At 34.2% G+C, this 21,662-nt stretch overlaps 2 protein-coding genes across 2 annotated transcripts; both read left to right on the top strand.

The window, feature by feature from the left end:
* The first annotated feature begins 3,028 nt into the window (after positions 1 to 3,028).
* On the top strand, positions 3,029 to 3,692 carry LOC123633014 (60S ribosomal protein L19-like). The gene has a single exon (XM_045543915.1). The coding sequence runs from the start codon at positions 3,029 to 3,031 to the stop codon at positions 3,290 to 3,292; it is 264 nt and encodes an 87-aa protein (XP_045399871.1). The 3' UTR covers positions 3,293 to 3,692.
* On the top strand, positions 3,293 to 3,692 carry LOC123633012 (60S ribosomal protein L19-like). Its single transcript, XM_045543914.1, has one exon. It carries the CDS (start codon positions 3,293 to 3,295, stop codon positions 3,614 to 3,616), a length of 324 nt encoding a protein of 107 aa, XP_045399870.1. The 3' UTR covers positions 3,617 to 3,692.
* Positions 3,693 to 21,662: the final 17,970 nt, after the last annotated feature.

Raw genomic sequence — 21,662 nt, 5'->3', positions numbered from 1 at the left:
ATTAAATTGGAACTAACTGATCAACACTCATGTGCACAAATGGAAATAAAACTCAACAGTAATCAATCGAGTGGGAAAGGGGAGGAGAGAATGGGTAAAATCATACCTAACAGGTACAATGTATACTATCTGGGTGATGGGCACACTTATAACTTTGACTCAAGCAGTACAAAAGCCATCCATGTAACCAAAACATTTGTACCTCCGTAATATTCTGAAAGAAAAAAGAAAAAAATCAAAAACAAATGTTTCTTCTCCCTTTGTATTACTCTTTAATAAAGTCATTCTATATAGGGAAGCCAAAGAACTTTATTGACATTTTTACTCAGCTTCAAATTTTAGTTTTTAAAGTAGCATGCATAAGAACATGTACTTGAGAGTAAAGGCTTTCTTGGTTTCAGTTCCTGATACTATTCACTCTGTATTGATATTCAAGTTACTTGAATTTTGGATTCTACATTTGTAAAAAAGGAGACTGAACATAACTTAACCTATTGAATTGCAGTTATAACAGAATCATTACATAAAAAAGATTTATAATTATGCATGGTACATACCAATAACTCAAGAAAAATTAGCTATCATGATAATTATTGTTAGTGTTCACTTATAGAATAGAATATATCCCAGCAATGGAGTAAGCTGACGTTTGTGTGGTTTGAGGCTGTGCATTAAAATATTATAAAAAACCAGATCTAAAATAAATTTAAAATGTCGGAAAAAATAGTAAGGCCCTACAAATATTCTCCTCTCCATAAAAATGAGAAAAATGGCAATAAAAGTCAGATATTTTCCAGAACTGTGGAAATTAATAAAACCCTGGTCAAAATCTGTAAAAACAGCTGAATCTCAATAAGAATAGTAAACTTTGTGGCATTTTAACTTCTTATTTCCATACCTTCCTGCCCAGTTCTGTGAAACAAACAGATCCATAATCACAGTGAAAATAGCAGCTTGGCAACCACTGGAAAGGCACAATGGAGTTGGAGTTCCTCCAAAGACTCATTCCCAGAGAATTGTCATTATTTTGCCTAACTGATGGTTCTTGCTGGCAAGGTTGTTTTTACTTGACCTGACTTGGAGCTCATCTAGTAAGAACAGCCTTTTCCCCAGAGCATCTGTCAAAAACAATTAGAGGCAATTGTTAAATAACTTGATGGCCCAACATGGTAGTTAACAGTTGGAGAAAAAATAGGCTAACCAAAAATCTCAAAAGGAAAACCCAGGAAATAATATGTCCTTAGGGGGCTTTGGAAAGATCTGACATTTTTGTGGGGATCTAGAAGGCAACATGTATGAGTAGGACTGGTCACATGCCCAGAGCTGTGTATATGCTAAGAAAAATACCTGAAAGGACCTAAGCTTTTATCTCTGGCTAACTTCAAGGCTCTTTGGAAGCAAAAAGTGGAGGCTAAAATAAAGTTATAAACTATCTGGCTCAGTGTTGAAGGCTTCCCCAAAATGTGCACACAGCTCCTCAGCAAACATTGGGAGACTTATTGTTTTCTGGCATCTAACAAAATCCTGTTCAACTATCAGCTGACTACTAAGAGAACTGAGCAGAAACTTCAGTGACATGACAAAGAATGCAGGCTTTACAGAATTAATTCAGAAAAGTCAATTATAAGCAACACCAAACAGCAATAACCACAAATCCTAGGAACAGGGGAGAATCTGATTCCCTGAGTTGCCACATTATATTGTTTAAAATTTCCAGATTTCAACACAAAATTATGAGATAGGCAAACAAACGTGGAATTATGACCTGTATGATGGAAGAAAAAGAACCCAATAGAATCTGTCCCTGTGGAAGCCCAGATGTTGAATTTCCTAGACAAAGACTTTAAAGCAGTTATTTTTTTAAAAAAAAAGCTCAGATAACTAAAGGAAGAATGTTTAAAGAATCAAAGAATAGTTTGATAATGATGTCTCATTAAATATAGAATATTTATAAAGGGATAGAAATTATTTTTTAAAGAACAAAATATAAAGTCTGGAGTTGAAAAGTACTGTAATTGAAATGAAAATTTCCTAGTGGGGCTCAACAGCAGATCTGAGCAGGCAGAAAAATAATCATCAAACTTGTAGGTAAATTAATTGTAGGTATATCAATTGTAGAAGCAGAAAGATAAAAGAATGAAGTAAAGCAGAGCCTTAAGAACCTATAAGACATCATCAAGCATATAAAAATTTACTATTCCTAGCTGTAGAAAAGAGAGAGAGAGAAGGGGACAGAAAGAATATTTGAAGGAATCATGACCAATAATTTCTCAACTTTAAAGAAAAAAATTAATCGACACATCCAAGAAGCTTAACAAACTCCAAGATGGGAAAACTCATAGCTAGATATGTTGTAATAAAACTAAAAAGCCCAGACTTTAGTCTTTGAGAATCTTAAAAGCAGCAAGAGAGAAACAACTCATTGGGTTCAAGGGCTCCCTAATAAAATTAACACCTGATTTCTCGCCAAAAACAATGGAAGCCAGAAGACAGTTTGAGGATATATTCAAATTGTTGAAAGAAAAAGACTGTTAACCAAGAATTCTATACTCCAAGAGTGAAGGAGAGATTGAGACATTCATACATAAGCAAAACTGAAAGAATTCATTGCTAGCAGATCTGCCCTATAAGAAATCATAAAAGAAGTCCTTCAAGATCAAATGAAAGAACACTAGATAGTAACTCAAATACAAATGATGAAAATAAAGAGCACCAGAAATAGTAACTACATAAGTGTATTGAAAAACAAAGCACAAGAGTATAAATGCATTTTTATTTGTAACTTTTCACCCCTGACTAATTTAAAATACAGCTATATAAAACAGTAATTATAAATCTGTGTTGCTAGTAATACAATATATAAAAATATACTTTATATGACACTACATGCACAAATGAAGGGGGGAATGGTGCTGCATTGAAGCAATTTTTTTTGTATATTATTGTGATTAAGTTGATATTAATCTGAACTAAATTTTATAAATTAAGATGCTAACTTCACTTTCCTTTCGCTAGTGCGGCCGGAGCCATGAGTATGCTCAGGCTTCAGAAGAGGCTTGCCTCTAGTGTCCTCCGCTGTGGCAAAAAGAAGGTCTGGTTGGACCCCAATGAGACTAATGAAATCGCCAATGCCAACTCTCGTCAGCAGATCCGGAAGCTGATCAAAGATGGGCTGATCATCCGCAAGCCTGTGACTGTCCATTCTCGAGCTAGATGCCGGAAAAACACCTTGGCCCGCCGGAAGGGCAGGCATATGGGCATAGGTAAGCGAAAGGGTACCGCCAATGCCTGAATGCCTGAGAAGGTAACCTGGATGAGGAGGATGAGGATTCTGCGGCGGCTACTGAGAAGATACCGTGAGTCTAAGAAGATTGACCGCCACATGTATCACAGCCTGTACCTGAAGGTGAAGGGGAATGTGTTCAAAAACAAGCGGATTCTCATGGAACACATCCACAAGCTAAAGGCAGACAAGGCCCGCAAGAAGCTCCTGGCTGACCAGGCTGAGGCCCGCAGATCTAAGACCAAGGAAGCACGCAAGCGCCGTGAAGAGCGCCTCCAGGCCAAGGAGGAGATCATCAAGACTCTGTCCAAAGAGGAAGAGACCAAGAAGTAAAACTCCCCCCTCTTGTCTGTACATAGTGGCCTGGGTCATAACATGTGAATCATTTGAATAAAATGAGCTTTGTCTGCTTAAAAAAAAAAAAAAAAAAAAAAAAAAAAAAAAAAAAAAAAAAAAAAAAAAGATGCTAACTTCAGTCCCCAAAGCAATCACTAAGAAAATAACTAAGCAAAATATAGTTCAAGAAATGACAATGGAATTAAAATTGTACCCTAGAAAATACTCATTTAACAAAAAAAGAAGATAGTAATGGAAAAATAGAGGAACAAAAAAGATATAAGATATATAGAAATAAATAGAAAAATGGTAGACATAAATCTTGTCTTATTAGTAATTACATTAAATGTAAATGGATTAAATGCTCCAACTAAAAGGAAGAGATTAGTGTAATGGATTAAAAATGATTCAACTATATGCTGTCTACAAGAAACACATTTTAGATTTGATGAAACAAATATGTTAAGAATAAGAATAGAACAAGACATACCTTGAAAATAGTAACTAAAAAGGAGCTGGAGTGGCTATACTAATATCAAACAAAATAAACTTTAAGACCAAAAATTGTTACTAGAGACAAAGAATAATATTTTGTAATAATGAAAGGGTCCAGACACCAAGAAGATACAATAGTTAAAAACATATATACACCTAACATCAAGGCCCGAATATATAAAGCAAAACTGACAGAATTGAAAGGGAAATGGACCATTCAACAATAATAATTGGAGACTTCAATATCCCACTTTCAATTTTGAATAAAATAACTAGACAGAAGATCAATCCAGAAATAGAAGACTAGAATAACACTATATACCAACTACATCTAACTGATATCTAATAGAACATTCTGTTCAATGACAGAAGGATACACATTCTTCTCAAGTCCATGGAGTAATATTCAGGATAGACCATATGTTAGTGCATAAAACAAGTCTAAATAATGCTAAATTATTAAAATAATATAGAGTATGTTCTCTGACCACAGTGGAATAAAATTAATAATACGAGAAGAAAATTTGGAAATTTAAAAAAATATAAAAATTATAAAATGTATTCCTAAACAACTGATGGGTCAAAAAAGAAATCACAGAGAAATTGTAAAATACTTTTACATGAAAGAAAATGAAAATATAACATACCGAGACTTACAGAAAGTAGACAAAATAATGCTTATATGGTAATTTGTGGCTATGAATCCTCAAATCAAAATAAAGATGTCAATTCAGCAAACTAAACTTCCACCTTTAAACACTAGAAAAACAAGAGAAAACTAAATCTAAAACAAATAGAAAGATAAAAAAATGAGGACTGTAGTGGGAATAAATGAAATAAACATAAAAAACAATAGAGAAAATTAAAAAAAAACAAAATCTGGTTCTTTGAAAAGTTCAATAAAATTGACAAACCTTGAGGTAGAGTGACCAAGAAAAAGAAAGTGAGAGTGAGAATGAATGAAAGAGAGAGAACTCAAATTAGTGAAATCAGGAATGAAACTGGAAATGTTACTGATGACTTTATTGAAATAAAAAAAAAGATTATAATGAAATCCTATAAAATTATATGACAACAAATTAGATAATCTAGATGAACAAATTCCTAGAAAGACAGCCAAACTACTGAAAGTGACTCAAGAAGTAATTATAAATTGGATTAAATTAGACAACACTTATAAAAGGAAAAAAAAAAGAAAAGAAAAAGAAAGGAAGGAAGGAACGAAGGGAGGGAGAGAGAGAGGAAGCCTAAAAACCTGGTCTTTTTAATTTTCATTTACTTCTTTCTTTAAGTGTATTTTGTCTAATTAAAAAAAAAAACTCATATTGGTTAATTGAGCCGTCTGGTTCATTGGGATCCAGCTAGTTGTGGGATAAAATGTCTCTTTTTACTGCTGGCCTACACCATATGAATGACTACTCACAAAGTTGTCTATTGTTTTTCTCATGTTGATACCGTACTAGCTAAGAACAACATGCCCACATTTATGACTGGAAAAGAGATATCACCCTCACATTGGACTAACTCACCTTAGGTGTTATATTCAGAATATCAGCAGTGAGCTCCTCTATTGAGTTTTTCTGGTTGATTAAAACTATATAGAAACTGATAAAATATGGCATTACAGTGGTAACTCCCTATACCAGCAGATGTGGTTTTTATTGTGACACAAGTTGGCTACCCACTTCTGATTTAAAGACGTGCTTGATAATTTATATTTGGCTCCCTATAACATATTTGAAATTCATTCAAGAGGCTGTGGAACTCTACTTAGCACTAATGTGAATACAGTTACTCACTTTTCCTACAAAGACCCCAAGCAGAGAATTGTAAATACAATGTCTGGATTGGATATATGCTGTTGATTAACACCAGTTTTTAAATAATATATCATTATTTTTAGTATGTTTTGAAACTATGCCATCAGTTGTCACTTTCTTCTCTGAGTAGAAACAATGATGAGAGAAATGCACTTACATGTCAGTTCAGAAAAGCAGATAATTATTATTCAGGAGAAGTTGTGGGGATTCGTTTCTCCTAAGCTTTACATTTCTATAGGCCTTTGGTGTGACTGGCTAACTGTAATTGCCACTATAGTGCTTGGCCAGAAAGGTGTTGTATTAATTAATCAATCAAACAAATAAATGGGCAAATTAATTAATATTTTTTGTTGAAACAATTTAAAAGAATTATAGCAAAGCAATTTTGATTTTCAGTAGTCCTACTCACCATCTGCATTCGGTAAAACTCTTGACATCGGTCTGGGTTGCTAAGCAATAAATGCCTCTGCCATGACATCTGAGTCCCTAGGATCATTCCATTATTTTGTCATTCAAGCATGTCACACAGCTTGGTGTGGGCCTCCAATTCCTACACAGTCAGAAATGTAGAACTGCTGTTCTCACTGTAGAAAGAGAATAAATAAGAGAATTGTGAGACAGTGAGATGATTAAAAGACTGGAGAACTGAGGCTACATAAACAGAATTTGGGGGATGTGCTTTTTAAAGAAAGATAAGTCATCATAAATGCCATAGTTTTATCATTTAAATGCAGGTAATTTTCACACCCAGCAGAAACTCACCACATTTGGGGTACTTAAATTAACTTTGCTATCTTAGTAACAGTTCTCAGATAAAATATAGTATGTTTTGTAAAAGCTTCTATCAAATTTTTATTTATCAAAGGGTAGTCCTGATCATTTGATCATCAGCTATAGTAAATTCCCGACTTCAGTGAACATGGGAAAGGCAGGTTAAGAGTTTTGTGCTAGTTTAAACATTTTGACAGTAGGCTGCCTAGTTCAGGAAGCTTCTGTTAGGATAGCATGTAATTTCTTATTGAAAAGCAACTTTTAAAGTTTTACATTTTCATGTCAGTGCTATATTTTGTGAGAATACTTATCTTACTGACTCTATCTTGTGATAGAGGTACATTTATTTATTTCTGCATTTTTGGCTCTAGACGAAGGAGAATATTGACATACTAAGGTACTTGGAAATGAGTAAGACTTCATTTGAGGTATAGGAAATAAAGAATACATGAGACATGTACATTTTTCTAGGCCATTTATCAAAATTGTGGGCATCTATTTCAAATCAGTAGCTTAGTTCTTTGGAAGAACTAATTTAGATTAAATAGAGATGGGTCTTGAAAAGATGAATTTAATCATTTTTGGCAGAGCTGAGATGAAAAAGAATATAATTCTTCCCACTTCTTGACTGTACTTCCTTAGGTTACTTTTCTAGTATAAAATATCTATGTTGACAGATAATTCCAAAGGTCACGTTCAACTCAAAAACTTTTTCATCTTTAATATAGGAGCGAAAAAAAATGAGTTAAGATTGTTTTATCCAATATGGGAAATTCAGTCAAACCAGAGACAAAAATCTGCTAACTGTTTGACCATCTCCATTTATACCACATTTTGATTTGTCTTCATGTGGCATGTGAACAAATAATCTAAACAATATATTTCATCCATTCCTCGGTATTATGGCGGTGAATGGTTAGAGAAATGATGTGGGTTTATAGAGTGAAATGACCAAGATGTGAAGTGAACTCCTCAGTATCACACAGCCTGAAAGTGTAAAGCCGGGATTCAGATCTACCCCATCAGATAGCCGGGCCAGAGGTGTTCACAGTACAAAGCTTTCCATTATAGAAAAAGAAATATTCCAATATGTTTATTTTTCAGCTAAAGTAACTAAGACTCAGAGATCTAAAATGACTTGCCCCCAGAATGACTACAGAATGGAGGCTAGAACCCACATTTCCTATCATCTTGGTGCTCTCTCTTCTTATATCATCCAGATTCAGAGAAAATCCTCATTCTTCCTTTTTTCCATTTTGGTGAATAAACATCATGGGGAAGGAGAAGTGAATGTATTGGAGTGTCATATAGTTTAATACTAAACATTTAGACCTGTTTCTTGAGTTGTTCAACCTTAAGTTCTTTTTGGTTAATGATTTCTTTCCCCTTTTCAAAGGTAACCCAGACGCCTACTGCCTTGTCAGTACCTGACTGCAAAAAGGCAGGAGCTCAGCCTCCCTTCTAAGTATTCCTCAGCTACTTTATGATGCCATGAAAGGGCTAGCAGTTATGTATGTAAGGCTATTTTGTCAGCTAGAGTCACTGTAGACATTATTATTATTATTATTATTATTATCATTTTTTTGAGACAGAGTCTCACTCTGTTGCCTGGGCTAGAGTGCCATGGCATCAGCCTAGCTCACAGCAACCTCAAACTCTTGGGCTCAAGTGATCCTTCTGTGTCAGCCTCCCGAGTAGCTGGGACTACAGGCATGCACCACCATGCCTGGCTAATTTTTTCTCTATGTATTTTTAGCTGTCCATATAATTTCTTTCTATTTTTAGCAGAGACGGGTATAGACATTTATTGAGGACTTACCACTTGTGAAGCATTATGATATATGCTTGCTATGGGCTATTTTAGTTCATATCCTAGCAATAGTCACATACTATGTAGACTATTGGCTCCCTCATTTGACAGCTGAGGAATCTGAACCACAATGTAGCTCAGGATTTCATAGCCATTAGTGGCAAAACCAAGTTTAGAACCCTGGCAGGCTGGCTATGGAGCTGATGCGTTTACTGGTGAAGCTCCACAGCAAACCTGTTATTCTTCTACTGTTCCATGTGACATATATTCCTACTTGTGGCAAATAGAGTCACTTGAAATAGCCTTGACACTTCCTATGTGGGGATGTAGTCTCCAAGTGCTTGTCAAGTTTCCAATTCTCAGCCAAAGCTGGGTTATGATCCATGACTGGGAGGCCTTTTCTCCAGCTCATGCCACATTTTGTGATATGAGTCTCTAAAATACCTGTGCCTATGTATAGTTTCATAAAGTGAATAGTTTCAACATCTTCTCACCCTTTATTCCTCACTCATAGGAACTCAAACCCAGTCCTAGAGGCCATGGGAGGATCAAATGCTCCCTCAACTTCCTCTTTCTTTTCTCTCCTTGCCCCTCCTCCACACAACCTTTCTCCCTCTCCTTCCCAAACAAAACCTCTTGTACGTGTCAGTGTGTGCATGTGTGTCCATATGCCCAGCTTCTTAGACAAATTAGTACCTTTTATAAAAATAATATTAAATATCATAACATTTAATTAAATTACTAGTGAAGAATGATAATAAAATTCTACCCTTTTAACTATTTGTTATTGCAAAAGGGATATGTGTTCCTTGAAGAAGTTGCTGATAAGCATGAAGAAGATGGTAAAATATACCAATAATTCCATTGCTGATTTAGAAATAACTATTAACTAATTAACATGTACAAATCCATAATCACACTACAATAATGGGTCTAAAATATGTATTTTTAATTCTTTTTTTCCATTTGTATTTCAGTTTGAGAAGTTTCTATTGACCTGTCTTTCTGACTCCTTCCATAACTGTGTCCAATCTACTGATAAGCCAGTTGAGAGCATTATTCATTCCTGTTACTGTGTTTTGATTTTTGCATTTCCTATAGATTCTTTCACAGAGTGTCCCTCCATAAACTGACATAATCCATCTTTGTCTTCATATTATGTAATTTTCCCATGAGAACCTTTAGCATACCAGTTATTTTAAGTTCTCTGATTATTCCAACATGTGTGTTTTATCTGCATCTAGTTCTGATAATTGCATTTTCTCCTTTGAGTATTATCTCTTGCCTTTTGTCATACCTTGTAATTTTTTTGTTGTTGTTGAAAGCTGAACGCATTGTTTTGGGTAATAGGAAATGGGGTAAGAAGCATTTAGCATGAGGATTTACGTTAATCTGGCCAGGAGTTGGGCTGTGTCTCACATTTGATGTAGCTATAGGTATTATAGGCTTAAAATTCCTCTATTGGTCTTGTTTTTGTCTCCCCTCTTGGCTTTGGGCTTCCCGAGTACTCGTATTCAGAGAGAGTCTGTCTTGCAACTCCATCAGTTGTAATACACTGTTATTATACTGGAGCCCTGTTGGTGTAGGGGTAAGGTATGGGGGTGGGGTAGTATCCTATAATTTTCTGATTACATTTTAGTCTTTTAGCTGGCTGATGTTTTAGAACTGTGATTTTCACAAGTTCAGTTCTATAGCTTTTGCCCCCTCCCCCCTACGGCCCTACTTCCTTCCCAGCTGCAGTGTTCTCAATCTGTTTCCATGAAGCTCTGACCCCTTTTGGCTATGGTTTTGTTCCCCTCTTAGGTGAGGTAGGAAGGCTTGAGGGTTCTGGAGTAGGGAGGAATTTCCTCTGCCTGCTGAGATAAAGTTTCAGAAGTAAGTTCTGGCAAAGTCCTTTATTATGTATGAAGAGTAGGCATTCATTGTGGAGAAGGCTCCAGGCCTATTTAACAGTGGTTATTTTCCCAGAACCAAGAAATCTTTCCCATATCTTGGCTGTGAGAACCTGGTAGAATTCCTAGAAGGATATCCCATAAAAGTGTGATGTGTCTCTCCTTAAATGCTAGCCCTAGGAGTTTCTCATGCTCAAGTTATTCTACACTAAACCTCCAGCAATTTATTAAAATTACAGTTTAAGTATTCTTATCAATTTATGGCTCCATTAGCTTCTACTCCAGTTCTCAGTTGCTACATCTCTCTAAATGCACCCAAAGCTCCAAATGGAGATTTGCCCTGTGACCACAGTTCTCCAATGAGTCTAGGAAATGTCATTATTTTTCAGTTTAGCATTTTCTTGTTGTAAAGATGAGAGTGACAGCTTTCAAGCTCTTTAGTGTCAGAGCTCTAAAATGTATTTTTCCCTTAATAATATATCCTGAAGATTTTCAAGTCAATGCATTATCTCCTACAACATTTTTAAGGCCTACGTGGCATTGTATAAATTTACATGCTGATTAAACCATTTAACTGTCTTTGGGCATTTTTCATCATTATAAATAGCACCATCATAAGCATCTTTGAAGCTAACTAGATATATTTACACATCTACGATGATAATTTCCTGAAGACAAATAATTATAAATAAAATTTAGAGGTCAGAAAGTTTGTATATTTTTAATTCTGTTATCGAATGTTGCTAAATTGCTTTTCAGAAGGTTTATAATAATGTATGCTCCTTCCAGTCATTGAAAGACCCTGATTTTCTGTACTCTTACCAACACTAAATTGTTTTTACATTTCCACTTCCATGTTTCATCTTCTTGTTTTGACTTGCATTTTTCTGATTGCTAATGAACTTGAGTATTTTAAATATATTTTATTTTCTATATTTAAAAAAATAAAATTGCCTATTGATTTAATTGTTCATTTATATAAATTGATCTTTTTTGGCTTTTCAGAATTTCAGTATTTCTTATTAAAATTGATCAATTTTTTTTGTTTCCTTTTTGATTTTCCTTTCTTTTTGCTTTAAGTAGCTAAACATATCCTTTGAATTATGAAGTTAAAGCAGCACACAATTCATCAAAGATGAATAGAATTTCAGAATATTCTGCCCTTGGATGTGAAAAGTACTCATCTTAAGCTAGCAAAGAGTACACTATAGACTCGGATAAGCTCGGCTGAGAATAACTCTCCCTACCCTAAACCTGAAATTTTCTCTGTATTTTCTCATTATGTCCACATAATGCATAACCCATTGTTCTTGTGCACCACATAACAAACCTTTTAATCACAGAGCCTCTACTTTTCCATTTTGAAAAGACAGGCTATCTAATAAATATCTTTGACATTCACTGTGTTGAATCACTGAAAGCACAAGGCATTATACTAGTGCAATAATGATACTGAATTAAACACCAAGAAGATAAGGCAAAATGTGGTGGCAAGTAAATTGATTTGGTAGTGGATATTAAATATATATATTATACTTCTGTTATTTTGTGAAAAATTTAATCTGAAATGAAGATTTAAGTCTTCAGATTGCATAAATATAATTCAGCTACAACAGTGTATATTGGTAACTGGGCATGAGTAATGATAATGTGTTTTGAATAATGTCTGACAATGACTGACAGGAAATGTTAATTTAATTTAATTTTATTACTTACATTAGGCATGTTATTTGGGATATAAGATTTTTTTTAATCAAATGAGGGTGTGAAAGACAGAAAAAAATGTTCAAAGGATATACTTCCAAACCTAGGCATAGGCTAGCAGATTTGGTGAGTATGAAATGGGATTTTGTGCAATTTGGAGCAAATCACATGTATTACTTGGGTATGAGCCTGGAAATTAAAGCTACTAGGTTTGATCCAAATGTTTAATGCTTTTTAGAATGAATGTAAGGAAAGACATTAAATCTAAGAAACACCTTTCATTCTACAATTTATGCTCAGTTAACCCTTAGTTATTACTCTGAATGGGCAAGATTACTATTCTGATTAACATTCAAAGTTTAAATGAATATATTTGCAGCTATGAAATGAAAATATTTGCATGCATCTGGCATTATTTCCTTAAGATAAATACCAAGAAATGGAATTTATAGAAAATAAAATATGCATATTTCCTCCCAACCTCCATTTCTTCACTAGGTAATGAACATCTTGTGAGCAGCACTTTGATTTACTCATGTGTAATCATCATTGTCTAACACATCTTATAAGGAAATTGGGAATGAGAGGGCTTAACTAATCTCTCTATTAATATTTATTAAATTAATAAATTTGTTAGTGAAAAAATTATTTAAAGATTGAATAGAAGGAAAAAACAGCTATTAAAACAGGCCATACAACTTAAGCTATAAATAGTTGCTCAATTGTCTTTACTCTTATAGTAAAAAACATTTGTTAATTATTATTTATCCTCTTGACATAATTATATTTCAGATGCAAATGTGGTTGGAATATTGCTAAAATTAATTATAATATAGTATTAAATTAAGTACACCTACACACATATCTTTTTTTTTTAATTTTTTTTTATTTCAGCATATTACAGTGGTATAAATGTTTAGGTTGCGTATATTGCCTTTGCCCCACCCCAGTCAGAGCTTCAAGCATGTCCATCCCCCAGACAGTGCGCATTGCACCCATTAGGTATGTATATACCCATCCCCTCCTCCCTGCCCATCTGCCGGACACCCGATGAATGTTATTATCATATGTGCACTTAAGTGTTAATCAGTTAATGCCAATTTGATGATGAGTACATATGGTGCTTGTTTTTCCATTCTTGTGATACTTCACTTAGTAGAATGGGTCCCAGCTCTATCCAGGATAATACAAGAGGTGCTATATCACTATTGTTTTTTGTGGCTGAGTAGAACTCCATGGTATACATATACCACCTTTTATTAATCCACTCATGTATTGATGAACACTTAGGTTGTTTTATATCTTCTTTTGTTTTTACCTCAAAATATGAAGGGAGTACAAATGTTTTTGGTTACATGGATTGCTTTTGTAATACTTGAGTAACAGCTATAGGTGTGCCTCTCTGCCAAATAGTGTTCATTGTATCCATCGGGTAGGTTTTTACCCCTCCCTAGTGTCCTCTCCCCCCCTGCTTGATTTCCACTGTTTTACTTCCCTCTGTGCATGTGTGTGCTCATCGGTTAGTTCCAGTTTAATAATGTGTATATGTAGTGTTTGTTTTCCCATTCTTCAGATATTTCACTTAGGAGGATGGCCTCTAGGCCCATCAAAATCATTGCAAATGGCATTAATCCATCCTTTTTATGGCTGAGTAGTACCCCATGGGGTATGTGTGTGTGTGTATTTTTTACACATTTTATTAATCCACTCATGAATTGATGGTCACTTGGGTTGATTCCATATCTTTATAATTGTGAATTGTGCTGCAATAAACATTCAAGTGCAGGTGTATTTTTGATAGAAAGCCTTCTTTTCCTTTGTGTAAATACCCAGTAGTGGGATAGCTGGATTTAATGCTAGGTCTACTTTTAGTTCTTTGAGAAATCTCCATACTGTTTTCTATAGAGGTTGTGTTAATTTACAGTCTCACCAACAATGTAGAAGTGTTCCTTTCTCTCTGTGTCTATGCTGGCATCTATTGTTTTTGTGCTTTTTAATAAAAGCCATTCTAACAGCGGTAAGGTGATAACTGATATGAAACTGAGATGAAATTAAAGATGAAAATTGTGACTTTCATTTGCATTTCCCTATGATTAGTGATGTTGGGCATTTTTTCATGTTTATTGGCCATTTGTTTATTTTCTTTTGGGATTCTTTTGCTCACATTTTAATGGGATTCTTTGTTTTTGTCTTGCTGATTTGCTTGAGTTCTTTGTAGATTCTGGTTATTTCCTTTATTAGATGTATGGCTTGTGAATATTTTCTGACATTCTGTAGGTTGTTTGCTCTGTTGATTGTTTCCTTAGCTTTCCAGAAGCTTTTTAGTTTAATCAGATCTGATTTAATTATTTTTGTTGTTGCTGTGATTGCCATTGGTGTTTTTTTTCATAAATTCTTTGTCTTGGCTGATATCTAGAAGAGTTTTTCCTACATTTTCCTCTAGAATTCTATGGTTGCATGTCTTACATTTAAGTCTTTTGTCTGTCTTGAATTAATTTTTGTGAATGGGGAGAGGTAGGAGTTCTGTCTCATTCTTCTGCATGTGGCTATCCAATTTTCCCAGCACCATGTATTGAATAGGGCTTCTTTTCCCTAATGTACATTGTTTTCTGCTTTGTCAAAGATCAGTTGGCTGTAGGTAGGTTGTTTTTCATATGGGTTCTCTATTTTTTGTTCCATTCATCTATGTCTTTATTTTTGTACTAATACTACACTGTTTTGGTTACTATAGCCTTGTATTATAGTTCGAAGTCTCATAATGTTATGCCTCCAGATATGTTCCTTTTGTTTAAGATTACTTGGCTATTTAGGCTCTTTTCTGGTTCCAACTCAAGCATAGATTTATTTTTTCTAGGTCTGTGAAGTATGATGTGGGTATTTTGATGGGGATTGCATTGAATCTGTAAATCACTTCGGGTAGTAAGGACATGTTAACCTATATCTTCTTAAAGAGACACACATTTCCAAATGCTCACTTAAAATGCCACTGACTGTTGCTATTTCAAATGCCATTTTAAAAAGAATAGAACATTTACAAATGCATCATTGAATGTTTTAACACATCATTCATTCAGTAGACATTTTTGGGGAATATTTTATGTGTAGTACTTATAACATGTTATGAGAACCATAAAAGATTTTTAAAAAACTGGTATTTCCCTTAAAATAAGTTAGTATATAATTGTATCAGAAATACAAAGAGTTAAAATAACTTAAGACTGCTATTACAGCTATAAATAATAATAAAAGTAAATAGAAATGTTTTTTATTGAACTCAAATATGTTGACCAGGTGTTGGCTAAAGGAAAAAAAGTCAATCAGAAAAGTGCTGAGAATGGAAGAATGACAGGAAATGATAAATTGGCACCTAAACTTGAGAAGAAATGAGAGTTATGAATTTGCAAACATGTGAAGAGCAGATGTCTTAATTGTGGCATTGTTGTATTCAAAGGCAGGAAGGTTGTTGAAAGAACAGTTTGTAGGGAGCAGAGGTATATTTACCTGATTAAGTAACAATAGATTGGTAAAAAAAATATGAGAAGAGAGTTGACTGACTAGCTACTGAGCCTGGGGGATCCTCCCATAAGCTTCAACAGAGAACACAGAAATACTGTTATGATGGGAAGAGCAGTACATTCCTAGCTTATGTGAGTTGGGGGAGACTGAGGAAGAAAGAAATGGAAGTAGATGATCTCAGAGTCATTTCGTTGGAAAAGAATCAAATATCCCAGAATGGAAATAAGAAAAATATTTTTAGATTGATGATGATAGATGATTCTGTGTGTGTGTATGAGTGTGTGTGTGTGTGTGTGCGCACGTGCGTATTTGCTTCATGGAAGAAAGGTAAGTATTAAATAATAGTATCCAATTAATGACTTGAGAACTGCATAGTCTTTGAACTAAAAACTTAAACCGTAAAAAATATCATCCTGCTAACCTATCCTACTTAACTTCATTTAGACACATGGTATGGCTTGGATAATTAACTATAGCTATTATATATGTAATTTTTTTTTTTGTATAACTGTATTTAGTGCAATGAAAAAGACTATTGAATTCAGAACCACCTGATTTGCATCAAGGGCTTATCATTCATTTTCCCCTACACATTAGCAGAGTTAATACGAATTCCAAAGTTATTTGCCATTTTTTATACTGGAATGATCTCTGAATAGAAGTATGAGAAAGTACCTTGTAGAGACAATGAGCCAAATCTCAGGCTTCCAAACAAAGGGACAGCCTGAGTTTAGAGGGGCATGCTAAGTAAATCATCTAAACTTTCACAAGATTCTTACTATCCCTCATGGAGAATTCATATAAAAATATGTATCTTCCAGAAATGTTGCAGCAAAAGTCAGAGATATAAAATGACAGCTTTTGTAAATTTTAAAACTAAACAAGATATCCAAATCTTTCCCTCCATTGCATATCACTTATTCCTAATCAGCAAGGTTTTATACCTCATACACTAATTATTAAAAACAATTGTTTCTCAATTATTTTAATCTTACTTTAAGAAGTGTAATAGTTTCCACTGAGAATTTTCCAATTTAAGAAAGCAACAAAATGGAGTTATTTTTCACAGTTTATTGAAAATGAGAGAAAAAACTTTGGAGTTTATTAATTAGTTGTGAGTGAAGCCTTGGGCTTAGCCATAAGGGTAATCAGCAAAGGCAATCAAGGGAAGGACGGGTAACTATGATGAAAATGTAAATGGAAGACATTTCGGGAAAAGAACCTGCATCTGACAGACTGGCTTGAGAACACATTCATCAGTTTCAACAACATCTGCCACAATTAATGAACACCATCCTGTTAATATTATGTCAACCTTGGCAGTTCTGTCTCAGATTGTCAGCTATCCCCAGTACATTTGTGCAGGTAACTTCTTTACAAGTATATTCTACTTTAAATCATCAGTGCTGACAGTGTTAGATTACACTTTTTTTGGGTCATAGTCTCTAAGATCTCTGCCTGAGCACAGAAGCTAAATATGGAAGTCTTATCAAGTCATGCATGAAACTGAACAAGCCTTGGAACAATGATAGCTGTCCATCTCTTCCAAAGAATACTACATTGGATAAAAGGAAAAACAAAATACACGATCATATTAAGATTCTTTCATGGAAAATAAGTCAATAACTGAGAGAAACACAATGAGGCCTTTTTTGAATTAGTAAAAAAAGATGACAGAGTGAAGTTATGAAAAGTAATTGACAAGATTAAAATAATAGTAAATGAAATTTAGAACCTTTGATAAGGGAATGAGACATCATTGCAAATGTCAGTAGGAATGATGAGGCAAAATCATCATTATTTCTACAATATATGATTAGATACATAGAAAATCAAAGAATCAATTGGAAAATGTCAATAATTAATCAACAAGAATATTCAATGAAGTGGCTGGATAAGAAATGAATAGAGTTGATTCTCATTATTCATGGATTCTTTATTTGCAAATTCACCTACTAAAATTCATTTGTAACCCCAAAATCAATATTTGCCATGTTTTTGTGGTCATTTGCAGGCATGCATAGACCAGCAAAAAATCTGAGTCACACCACATCACATTCCTTGCTGAGGTTGAATGAGGTGATGTTCTTCCTTTCTATTTTGACTTGCATATTGTAAACAAGTGTCTTTTTGTGGTCTATTTGATGCTATGTTTTTTGCATTTCTGTGGGTTTTTTTTTTTTTGGTGATTTCACCATTGAAAATATGTAGTACTGAAGTGCTGTCTATTGTTCCTATGAATAAGGAGGCTGTGAAGTGCATTATCTAAAGGAATTGAAGTTGGTATTTTGAAGAGATATCTGTCCTCCCATGTTCATTTCAGCATCACTCACAATAGCCAAGATATGGAAGTAACTTAAGTGTCCATTGACAAATGCATGGATAAAGAAAACGTGGTATATATATGCAAGGAAGATTATACTACCTTAAAAATGAAGGCAATTCTGTCATTCGTGGCAATGTGGATGGAACTGGAGGACATTATGCTAAGTAAAATAAACCAGGCATAGAAAGACAAGTACTGCATGATCTCACTTATAAATGGAATTGAAAAAAGTTGATCTCATACAAACAGAGAGTATAAAAGCGGTTACCAGTGGCTGAGGGGTAAGGGTGGAGAAGAAATGAGGAAAGAAAAGATGTTGATCAAAGGGTACAAAGTTTCAGTTAGACTACAGGAATATGTTTTAGTGATGTATTGTACTGCGTGATGATCACAGTTAATAATTTATTGTACATTTCAAAATTGCTAAAGAATAGATTTTTAACATAACCACAAAAATGATAAATTGGTAAGGTGATGACTATTTTAATTACTTGATGAATCTTCCTGTACTGCATAGACTAAAACATCACATTTCATCTCACAAATATACACAATTATTATTTGCCAGTTTAAAAATTAATAGACAAGGAATGTTTTACAAAACAATAAATATAGATATACATGACTGAAAGAGGCTAAATGTATTAATGTATATAAAGATCATTTAATAAATGAGAAAACTGCAATCTCAATAAACATACAAAAAAGGCAGACTACATAAAAGGAAATGCAAATAGATAAAACTAAAAAATTTCAATTTCATCCATAACAAGAAAACTGAAATGAAAAAACGCAAATTCGTAGTTTTGAGGGCTGGATCTACAAGATCCAGTACTGTCACTAATGAATGACAAATATGGGTCTTGAAAATGTAAATATAAAAGTCATAGTTGTATTGTGACCTATTTGAATAAGAAAAAAATTGGCATTTCCAATTGATAGAAAACTCTTTACATTATTGATAAATTAAAGCAAATATATAGTTCTACCAAGTCAGTTAATTGGTAGAGCTTCAGGAAAAAATGGTAAAAGGTATTAGTAAAAGCCAAGGTCTAGCTGTGCATTGCATCATGAACCACAGATTACCATATTATCAGAATGTGATGAAGCTTACTTGACTGAGATTATCATTGCTATTGTCTGTAAGAGTTGAGAGAGACTGCAGATTTCACTTCAGAGGAAATAATGCTCTTTTTCATTTGCAAGAAATTTGTTTAAATTTTTATCTCAAATATATTACTTCTATTTCAAGGAACAATTTACTGGTTGCTTAAAAACAATGAATTAGATAATCGTGTGCATTATGAATTAGAGAATGTTATAAATGTTAAAACAATGATCATTTCAGGTTAGTTAAGGTAGCCATTTTATGAGCATTTTGCAAATTAAATAAAGACATTAATTAGTAATTAAATTTCTAGTGCTGCAATGGCATTTTATTTTACAATGTAAAAATTTCCTCCTGTGTTTGGGCCAAAACCAGAGATAATAATTGTTCAACTAAATTGATTTAAGGGAACAATTAAGAAAAGAACAAACAAAGCAATTGTCAATGGTGATTTGGCTCTCAAAAATTATCTGGACTCTTAAAGTTAAAGTCTGATTCATCTAGTATAATTCCAAATGCAATCATGTACTGAAGGAAGAACTTTTAAAGATGAAGTGGAGAGGGTAGGAAAGATACCAGAACAGTAGCTTCCGAGTATTTTTGATGTTAACCAACAAAAAAGAAACTTATTTCACATTGTGTCCTGTGTGTACATGTGTGTGTACAATTTATATGTAAATATAATATACTATGTATGCAATAGTATATAAAACTGTGTGTTGTGTAGTAAGTGTGACACACTCTAGTAGTTTCCCTTGTTATTTGCTCTATTTCAATCTATCACATTTCATTCCATTGAAAAAAAGGATTAATTTCTCTAAACAAAGGGCTGGTAACCCAGAACTTGACTATGCCACAGCATTTCAGAGAGGATAAAAAATTAAAGAAAATAAAGAAAAAGATGATATAGCTTATATAATAAGTTTATATAATAAAAAATATTTTATGCATTTTCACCAAGGACCTCATGGTGAATTCATGGAATGCTGCTTGTCCTGAGGTGTGAAATCCCACAGGTATGGAGGGAACTGAGCAGGCAGCATAGGAGACTAGGCCAGTTGATTCCCAGGGAAATCTTAGCTAAGACAGAAATGGATGGAGACAAAGAATTTGAGAGCCTTGCTTGCAAAGGAATAATGGAAGAACTGAAAGCATTCTTGGTGTCTAAGATCTTGTGTCTGAGGTGGAGTCCTGGGGAAACAGAAAACATAAGCAGCAGGACGTGAATTTATTTTAAAGAAAAGGAATAGAGTATCAGCCAATAGCTGTGGATGATATGTAGGGGTTTCCTAACTGTGGTTCCCTACAAATTTTAACAACTAAATTTAGTCTACCTGCTTAAGGTTTGCTATATTACTATAGAGTAATTTCTGCTAATTAAGTCACTTTATATAATTTTGTCACAAGACTGGTTGTTGAGTGTGAAGTGCTAGAAAAGTAGATTACTTTCCATCTAACAATATTCTACCAAACTAGTTAAAATGAGTTATCTGAGATATTCATGAAAGTTTGCGTGAATTTTTGTGCTATAGTGGGGCTCGCTTGGAGTGTTTTTATGATTGCTTGCTTTGCTATAAATCCCATCCCTGCATCCCTTGCCAGCACTGAGGTCATCTTGGAGAAGTGAGTTCCATATAGCATAATGCAGGGAGAAGGATAATCAGGTGATATGGTTGTTAGAGGCCTGATGTAGTGGAAAGAATGTAAATTCCTTTGAGGCATGTTTGATCTTGAAGATACCCTTGGTTTATGAATGAATACGTACTGAGAGGATGCCACTGACCATGTCGGTACTCCTACAGTTTAGGAGGACAGGTAGTACAGAAATCCTTTGAGCTAGAGTTACCTTTAAGATCCCCTAAAGCAGGGGATCTTAAAGGTAAGCAAACTTATTCTAAAAAGTGCCTGATAGTAGGTATTTTTGCTTTGTGGCCTGTCTGGTTTCTTTCTCAAACCTGCTGTTGTTAAAATAAGCCATTGGTTAAAAAAAAATAGTCTGACTATTCCAATAAAACTTTATTTATCAAAACAGGCAGTGGGCTGGTTTGGTGTCTGGGCTGTAGTTTGCTGCTCTAGAAAGAACTTATTGTAGGTGGAGCTAAAATATTTTTACAGAAAACTGTATTCCATTTTTGGTGAGAAAGATTCATATTGGTTATTAAATATCCCAGTTAGCCTTAAGTCTTGCAAAAGCTGTAGAGGAGTGAAGCAAGAACAGTTACAGAAGAGTTCGCCTCATGCTAAGTTCCACACTTAACTGCTCGGACATTGCATACAGTTGGGTCAAAGCAGTAGTTCCTGGAGAGCCTCTGTGATGCTGCCTGAGAGTATATTCCTGTCTTCTTCGTATTTATCACCTTGTTTCCCTTCCTGGTACAATTTCATTTCTCCTCTAGCCCAAAGAGGTACTTTCTGTAGCCATTAGGTCCTTTAGGGAATTCTCTACCTATCAGTCTTCCAGAACCTTCTATATAATTCATTGAATATTAAAAATTTAAATAGAGGAGAAAACTGCAGCCCACATAAATGAAGCTGAGGGAATAAAGCTGAGGGAATAAAGTAGTAAGCACAACTGGCTCCTGATTCCCTTGCCAGCCAACC

This window comes from Lemur catta, chromosome 2 (assembly GCF_020740605.2).
Source record: "Lemur catta isolate mLemCat1 chromosome 2, mLemCat1.pri, whole genome shotgun sequence".
NCBI classification, from domain to species: Eukaryota; Metazoa; Chordata; class Mammalia; order Primates; family Lemuridae; genus Lemur; species Lemur catta.
Note: the sequence above shows the minus strand (reverse complement) of the source record. Positions and strands in the feature narration are given on the sequence as shown.

Excerpts from the sequence above, each read along its gene's own strand:
- LOC123633014 (XM_045543915.1), top strand. The coding sequence starts at position 3,029 with ATGAGTATGCTCAGGCTTCAGAAGAGGCTTGCCTCTAGTGTCCTCCGC.
- LOC123633012 (XM_045543914.1), top strand. The coding sequence starts at position 3,293 with ATGCCTGAGAAGGTAACCTGGATGAGGAGGATGAGGATTCTGCGGCGG.